Source organism: Acanthochromis polyacanthus, chromosome 6 (genome assembly GCF_021347895.1).
Source record: "Acanthochromis polyacanthus isolate Apoly-LR-REF ecotype Palm Island chromosome 6, KAUST_Apoly_ChrSc, whole genome shotgun sequence".
In the NCBI taxonomy this organism is placed as follows: domain Eukaryota; kingdom Metazoa; phylum Chordata; class Actinopteri; family Pomacentridae; genus Acanthochromis; species Acanthochromis polyacanthus.
Genome location: NC_067118.1, coordinates 32,082,959 through 32,091,085, shown reverse-complemented (window position 1 = coordinate 32,091,085; position 8,127 = coordinate 32,082,959). Strand labels below are relative to the sequence as shown.

Below are 8,127 nucleotides of genomic sequence, written 5' to 3'. Positions count from 1 at the left end.
CATTGTTTAAGCAGATTATCGGAGAAGTTTCCATTCTGTTATTAAACCCTTCAGTTCCTGACCTATTTTTCTCACTACTTCCTATCTGCCGCCAATTACCCGACCATCTGTTCTGTGTGACTGACTGACTAGTGACAGAGGCTGATCTGCTAGGTCACTTTTTAGGAAACCCACTGACAGAAAAAAAAGGGAAACCCACAGTGAAAGTTTTGCAAGTTCTTTCCATCGCATCGTTGAAGCCTACATTCTCTGCAGCTGCCAAGAAAACATGCTTTCCACACCAGTCCAGCCACATATTGAGTAGCTGTGTTGTTTTACTTTGCTATCTAAAAACTGTTTTTAGTAGTTACTCAAAAATAACAGAACAAACAAAACCAATATGCTGTCTGGTGACAGACCTGTCTGGTGCGGCTGATTAGACGCTACAAAAATTTTGTTTCCAACTTTGGCCTTCACATGTTTACGAAATCCGATTAGCATACGGTCGTTCTTGGAATCAGGCTCAAACTGAATCCCAACTTCAGTAAACAATTTTATTCTTGTTAGTCAGAACAAGGCAAAATTGGATCCCACATAACAAGTGGAGCCACAAGCGCAGAAACATTATATTTCCTGGCCAACGCTTATAAATAAAACCAGAATGTGCAACTAGCATGAGATATCATAGGGAAAAGCAGAAATGCAAGAAATGTGTGAACAACATTTCATAGTAGGCATTCTTTGTCACAATTTGCGTATAAAAAATACTTGATCAGGAGTCATTGCAAAAAGCAGCTGAAGGGAGATTTGGAAAAAGAAGTGGCAAAACGTCGGGAGATAGCAGCAAAACCGGTGAAGGAGAAACAGAGCATCATGGCTGATGTTTAACTGTGTCAGACTGCTGTAGCAAATCCTATCCGGTTATTGTGACGGTCAAACTCTGTGTAGTAGCGGGCAATGAAGTTGGCACCCAAAATCCAGATGGGACCTGCAGGGGGCGGCACATCCAAGCCCCTGAATGTGACGGTGCAGACATCTCCTTCGATCTGTGACTGCTGGAATCACAAAGACCCATTAAATAAGTTACCAACATATAAAGCAGCAAAAACAAAGCGAAACTAACAACTCTTAACCTTTAAAATGATCTGTTACTAGTTAAAGTCCGCCATTAAGATTGTACTTGAATGTAAGGACGGTATTATCAGACGTAAAATTATTATTTCAGCCTCCCCATGTGTGTTAAATCACGGAGTCTCCAAGGTCCAAAAAGTTTTATTTTTCAAAGAAATCTTCCGCTATTAGGTTAATACTTAATAAAACTAACATGTTTTCAGGATTTTATATACGCTTGTGCTAATCCCACCATGCAAACAAACACTGCTTGGCACAGCTGTGGTGGCTTTCAAGTTGCAGTCCAAAAACATGCTGAGGTTTACTGGTGATTCTAAACTGTCCGTAGCTGTAAATGTGAGTGTGCTTGATTGTCTCTCTTGTAGCCCTGTGATAGACTGGCGACCTGTCCAGGGTGTCCCTTGGATTCACCCTTAGTCAGGTGGGATAGACTTCAGACCTCCACCCTCCACCCTCCACCCCATCCTTCCTGCAGAGGAGTAAGCGCTGTATACATAATGGATGGATGTTTGTTTGTGTGTTCACTTTATGAGCAAGGAATGTAGTGCTATAAAAGTACGATATTTCCATGTGAAGTAGAGTAGAGTAGAAACGGAAATACTCAGGTGAAGTACAAGTAAGTCATAACCGTACTTTGTCATCCTCTTACCCATAAGATGTAATCCTCCTGTGTGAGCGTGTACTCCTGGCCTCCCAGGTGGAACGTGACGCTGGGCAACGTCTTCACAGCATCACAGTTGACTTTGTACTGAGGAGCGACACAAAGCCATGATATTAATTAGACTGAATTTTTGCAGTCAGATATTTTTGGTCTTTTTTTTTTGTGGAAACCCGTGTTGCAAAAACGTACTCCACTCTCATCCAGCTGTGCCCCGATGGTTTTCATCAGCAGAGACACAGATGATGCCGGGCCAGTGATGTAAGACGAGCCTGTGTCGATCACAGTCGTGCAGCCCTCTGCACAAAACATCATCTCCGTCCCCACAGAGACACTGAGAGAATGAAAGATGAAGCCAGACATGAAACACATGCAGTGTCTGAATGAGTGCGCACACACACTGTGGATGACAAGTTAGTAAAATATTTACCCTTTCATGGTAACTTCCCACTTGCCCATCTCTCTTGTGTCCATGTAATTGAAGTTTCCAATGTAGTAGTTTGGGTCTGTCCCACCGAGAACCAGCTCTCCACCTGGGGAGTGCTTTGGGTCCCTGAAAAGACAAATAATAATAAAATACTAAATAATCATTCAGGTGCACTTCTGCTGTATATTCTTGCTGTTACTGTTGAAACTGCGATCTTGATGCTTCAGATTTGTCCTTGAGTTTTAAGACTCTGTAGTTTATGTGACATTTGAAACAGGAAAGGTACCCCTCAGAATTGTTTTAAATTTTTTGAATTATGGACTTAATAAGTATGAGAAAATGTACATGCATCTTTTTGGCTACTTTAGCACATTTGTCTCATGCAGATACATATTCAGCTCATCACTTCTTCACTTAAGCACTTCTGGGACATAAACCACTAATAAATCTCCACTCCCACATCCTGTCCTAGAACACAATGTTCCTAATGTTTTGCTTTTTCCTCACTGATTACTTTTTTTTTAGGTTCAGTAATAAGCTGATACAAATGCTGAATGCTTTACAGATGTTCTGACAAGTCAATAGAGTTATATAGAGCTGTTTCTCATTTACAGGCTGCACAGTAACCGCATTCTTTACGTCCTCCTATGGATCTAAATTTTGCTTTGGTGATTTTGTACAAAATGACACAGAAACTCGGCCGATTCCCTTCAGCCCACCTGCTGTAGTAGACAGAGAACACCTCTTCCTTCAGGACATGCTGAGACATGATGCGGTCAAACACTGGAGTGATGCCGTCGATGGCCACGTTTGGGTAACCCATCCCCAGGACTCCATCAAACTTGGCGAAGATGAAGGGCATCGCAGAGAGAGATGTGGCCTCAGCAAACACTTGAACCACAGGAATACCACCAACCTGAAGCAATACAAACAGGGAAAAGGTCAAAAGGCTGACGTGTGGCATCGCAGAGGAAGCTTTCATTTCCTTAAAATTCACGGGTCACTGCATTTGAACTCACCACCACGACATCCTCGCTCAGGAATCCCCTGACATTTCCAGAGGCATATTGAATTGAAAATCCGGTTCCATTCTCCAAGTAAGTCCGTGATTTCGAAGCGTCATACCTATTGTGAGTAACTAAGAGTTCAAAATGCATTTGAGTCATAAAACAAACTGAAAGGTTTTATTGAACATCTCATTTATTTGAGAACACAGTTAAATATGTAATTAAACCTGTTGGGAACTCAGTAGGAGCATATATGGAATATCACCTTTTATGCTGGTTTAATAAATTTGTTAAGAAAAGTCCAATATCCAAATTCTACAGACACTGTTTTTATATCTGCCACAGCAAAAACTGATGTTCCACTTTTAAGTTCGTATGCCAGACTTGTGTCTCCACTCTGCTTTGGCCCTGTTTTTGGTTTCTTGAACTGTCAAAGAAAGCTGTTTAGCCTTAGGATATGTTGTCATTTTAAAAAAAAAAGTCCTATTGTTGCTCTGAGCCAATGTTATTTTCCTGTTCGTATATATTTACATCCACACTTACAACAGGCAGTGGAGAAAGGTGAGCAGCTTTGCGAGGGCACCCAAAGGTTTGCTGATCCTGTGTCAAACACCACGTTGAACATCTGGGCTGGAGATCCGATACTGATTTCCCCGAAATACTGAGTCTGTCAGTGAAAAAACAATTTGCTGAGTTTTATGTTGCTTGAGTATCTCTTCAAAAAAAATATATCACCAGTCATAATGAATGACTCATTTACAACGAAGACTTCAAGGTTCCAATTTAAAGGGAGCTGGATTTGATCAGACTTTTTAACCCTTGAAGACATCTTGACAGCTGTCCAAGAGCAGTGATAAGCTAGCTTGGATCAGTGGCTGCCTTTCACCTTCAGTCTGTTTTTGTCTTTACAACTTTAATAGCAAATCCTGATGTCACTAAATTTAATGTGCATTTTGATAGTAGTACATCATTGCCTCTCCAGTCTCATATATTTCATCTCATCCCACTTGCCCAGGGACTGTGGTTGAAAACTTTGTAAACTGGTTCATTTAATCATTAATATGCACTGTCTCTGTAATTTTCATGTTTAAATAACGAAATACATCTGCATTTCCTTTCACCTGCACGTGCTACGAAACACAAGAATGTCTCACATCCAAGTAGTTGGTTAGAGGTGTGGGAACCGTCCCGTTGTTGGGGTCGTCTGGGCTCCTCTGGACCAGCTCAGACACCACCTGCTCTGCAGAAACACCCATCTCCTGCAGTGTCTCTCTGATGGATGGCATCTTCTTTAGTGTGATCCTGGAAACAGAACAGTCAAGAGGAACTTTTTTTTTTTAAAATGAATGCGCACAACCGCATAGAGTCCATAGAGTATAATGTTCATGTCTTATATCTGGTGTATATGCATTTTTCATCATTCCAGTACAACAATAGGACACAAATGAGGAACAGATTTTTTTTTCCTTTCAGCAACAAAAAACACATGTTAGGGCAGCGCTGAAATTGTTTGCTTCTAATGATACAATAAAACACATTTGTTTTTCGGTTCTTATTTTTTTGGCTCTTTAGAATTTTCTCTTGCTAATGCAGTTACAGAGGGAGTTCTTACTGCTGTACTATATGCTTGTTTCCTCAGGCAAAGCAGGTAGTTATACAAGGAAATACTCTTTTTTACCTTCTCAAAGCGTGGCTCATAGTCACTGTCAGTGACAGAGCAAGCAGACACATCCAGTAGTTAAGCAGTAGCGCCATACTGACTTCTCTGATAACAGGCAGAAAATCCAGACAAGAGCTGTGGGATAAATATGCAAAATTGCTTTTCCTGGTTAAATCTGAGCTGGTGAAACGCTGCCTCTCCCTCTCTGTGGTGTCTAGTCCGTCCACTCTTTTTATACCATGTCCTCTCCACCATGCTCTCACCCAGGGGCCACCGGCTCTGGCTGGGAGCTTTCCTAGAGGTGACCACTTGAAAACACCACCCTCCACCTCCACCCTACCACTCTGTCTCAGTCACACAACCCCAGCGGTGATAAACTGGTCCCAGTGAGAGATCTGAACTCTGACCTCTGAAAAAAACACCAAAGACACAAAGCAGGGATGCAGAGCAGTGGAGATTGCTGCCGTTGGTAAGCTGGACGCCTTCTCCGCAGGATCATGAGCGGCTTTGGAAGAACTTAAAGATGGTGCCAGTCATTATAGGTCAGACTAGTTGTGCTTTGTTTACTTAACTCGAATACAAGTGATAATAAATCTTAGACTGTGCACCTGACTGTTGTTATTTTCTCACTCTGATGATGTTTGCTATTAATTAGCTGTTCTGCTTTTATTAAAAAGGCCAGAACACCATTTAAGCATTTCTTCCAAAAGCTCCACAGATGTTCAATAAAAACGTTCAAATTAAAGAGCAAAATGGATTTAACAGGTGATTGCAATTTGAGCTTTTGTTTTTATCTGTGCATTGAAAAAAATCACTGCAGCATGTGCACCCCATCTTTTTGAAGCTTTGCATAAAGAGGCAAAGAGCAGAGGACATTACATATCTGCGAGTTCAGTTTCAAGGCCTGTTCATGTCGAGTGCTTTTTTGTGGTACAGGGGACTGTATGTGTGCTGGGTTTTCATGCAGGGCCTTCTGCTGCTCGCTCAGAGTCGACAGCACCTAATCATTTATTGCAAGTTCTCACCGGGTTTACCCACAGGGAGGATTCCCACAGTATCTGGCCTGTCAGGACGGGCTGGTGTGTTGGTACTGTACCGACCACCCAGTCAAAGCCAGGAGATATGTGGGGGTCCATGTCAGGCACAAGCTCAGACAGTCATAGCAGAGGTCAGAGGTCGGCCACTTAGATACTCCCTGTGCGCAGAGCTTCCAGAAAATGATAGCATGGTCACGCACAGTGATGACGTACAGCAAATCTATGCCACAGCAATCTGTTCATGAGAAATATCCTCAATCCATAAAAGGGTGCAATCAAAAACTGTATGCAAAATGACGAGTCACAAAAATCTGCAGCTTCCCTTGACTTTACTGAGCTCTATAGTGAGTTTCAGCTCATTGTTTACAAGCTTATGCTCTCACTGCTCTCATAGCATTGTTTTCAATCACAGCACGCCACTGTTTTTTTTAAATTAAAAATAACCCTCTAAAAACCCCTTTACACCACCATCTCAGAACCAAACCGATGAGAAAATCAGTTAGATGCAAATTGCATACATAGCGCAACATTTACAGAGACCCAAAACAGAGCTGAAGCAGAGTGGATTTAAACAGAGCTGAAGAACACCGAATAAGCAGCATCAAATCAGAAACAAGTCTGCCATATTAACTTATAAGACAACGTATCAACGTTCTTTAAAACTAGGTCAAGCGGCAAAATGAAAAAAAAATTCTGATTCACAGCAGCAATGATTATTTCTTTTGCCATTGCAATGACTCATAAATGCATTATTATTATCTTATTAAGTTGAAATGATAACAGCATAGGTAAGCTATTACTTATTTATGAGCTTTATCAGATCGTTATTAATGAAAAACAAAACATGCTGCTGTTTTCACATTACATTTAATTATTTGAAAGTTTGGTAACTGAAAAATACTGGTTGAAGCAGCTTTCAGACACACGCTTAGCTGAATAAGAGGCCAGTGTACATTACCTGCATTATCTGTCATACAATTAGGCCTTACAAGCAGGTTTTGATAGAACACTTTGGGGACAATCTCACAGACATCTGACTCTTGACCTTCCTGGCTAAATGGATATCAGCAATTTTCTTTCCCACACTGCCAAGAGAGACACATGCGTCACTCCTGCGTGGCCTCCCACCTCTCCAGTGAGCCCACTCAACTGGTGGGTATGGGAAATGTAACGCTGTGACCTGGAAAACTATTTATTTGAGTTTGTTGTGTCATTAATATTCCTAGGAGGCTAGCAAATGAAGTCAGTATTTGGCTATTTTAAAAAAATACAGAAGTGTTTCTAATACCTGATTATAAAACAGAGGGAAACATGCTGTTAAAGTGGGAGAAGGTGCCACAGACAAAACCGCAAATGAGTTTCTGCTGACAATTCAAGAGGATCTCGTTACCGCGACTGATAAGAAAAATACGAAACAGAGCAGCAGTTGTTAGCAGAAAATTAAACTAAAGGGAAGCTATCACTCAGACAAACAAGCAATACTCCCAAAGCCACCAAAAGTCACCATGAAATTTGGCCCAGCTGGTGGGAGTGTAGATGGTCATATGTGTCTGATTTGTTTCTAAACAGCTGCCTCATGAAATTAGGTGCACAAAAATAGCAAACACAATTTGGGTTTACCTGATTTCAAGATCAGCTGTCTTGAATGTGAAAAGAGTGAACCCCAAATTGTGAATGACAACAATTCCATCTGGAGACAATGTGTGTTTTATGACGAAGGGTTACAAATGAATTTAACCATGCACTGCTTATGGCCAGCAGAGGGCAGCATTAAACTTACAATCTTATCAGGACACAACTAAGAACAAACTGCACTTCGCCTCGGGGAGTCAGTCTTTTCCCTGATTATGTGCAACTGTGAAGGCAAACATTACTTAATCATGTGTTTGTGAGTGCATGTCTGGATTATTCACTTGTATCTTCAACTTTACAACCTAAAGAGAGAGGATTTTTAAGTTTTGACTTGACTTATTTATGGATCTTACTTGCACGATGTGAAAAGAGAGGCATAAATCATGTAACATAAAAACAAAATATCAAAACCAAAGCTGCATTAGTGCAAACTACAGTAAAAAAAAAAAAATCTAGATATTTTGTTCTTTATAAGCAATCTGTCACCCTTATCTAAAGATAAGCTCTGACTTGGTGTCTGAAAGTTGTTGGTTTTGTTTTAACAGCCTTGTTTTAATGGATTCTGTTCCATAGTGCAGCACCATATTAAAGAATTA

At 40.9% G+C, this 8,127-nt stretch overlaps 1 protein-coding gene across 1 annotated transcript; it reads right to left on the bottom strand.

Annotated features, from left to right (window-relative positions):
* Positions 1-596: 596 nt before the first annotated feature.
* Positions 597-4,957, bottom strand: ren (renin). Its single transcript, XM_022201911.2, has 9 exons — positions 4,881-4,957; positions 4,357-4,504; positions 3,746-3,869; positions 3,215-3,333; positions 2,915-3,111; positions 2,199-2,321; positions 1,961-2,102; positions 1,760-1,858; positions 597-1,034 (listed from the first exon to the last, which is right to left on the bottom strand). The coding sequence occupies exons 1-9, from the start codon at positions 4,955-4,957 to the stop codon at positions 873-875; spliced, it is 1,191 nt and encodes a 396-aa protein (XP_022057603.2). The 3' UTR covers positions 597-872.
* Positions 4,958-8,127: the final 3,170 nt, after the last annotated feature.

What these genes read in the sequence shown, in the direction of transcription:
- ren (XM_022201911.2), bottom strand. Translation starts at nt 4,957, where the DNA reads ATGGCGCTACTGCTTAACTACTGGATGTGTCTGCTTGCTCTGTCACTG. An exon ending in ACCTTTCTCCACTGCCTGTT is followed by an intron (nt 3,334 to 3,745) that starts GTAAGTGTGGAT and finishes TTGAACTCTTAG; the next exon opens with TTACTCACAATAGGTATGAC. An exon ending in TGGGAAGTTACCATGAAAGG is followed by an intron (nt 2,103 to 2,198) that starts GTAAATATTTTA and finishes TCATTCTCTCAG; the next exon opens with TGTCTCTGTGGGGACGGAGA.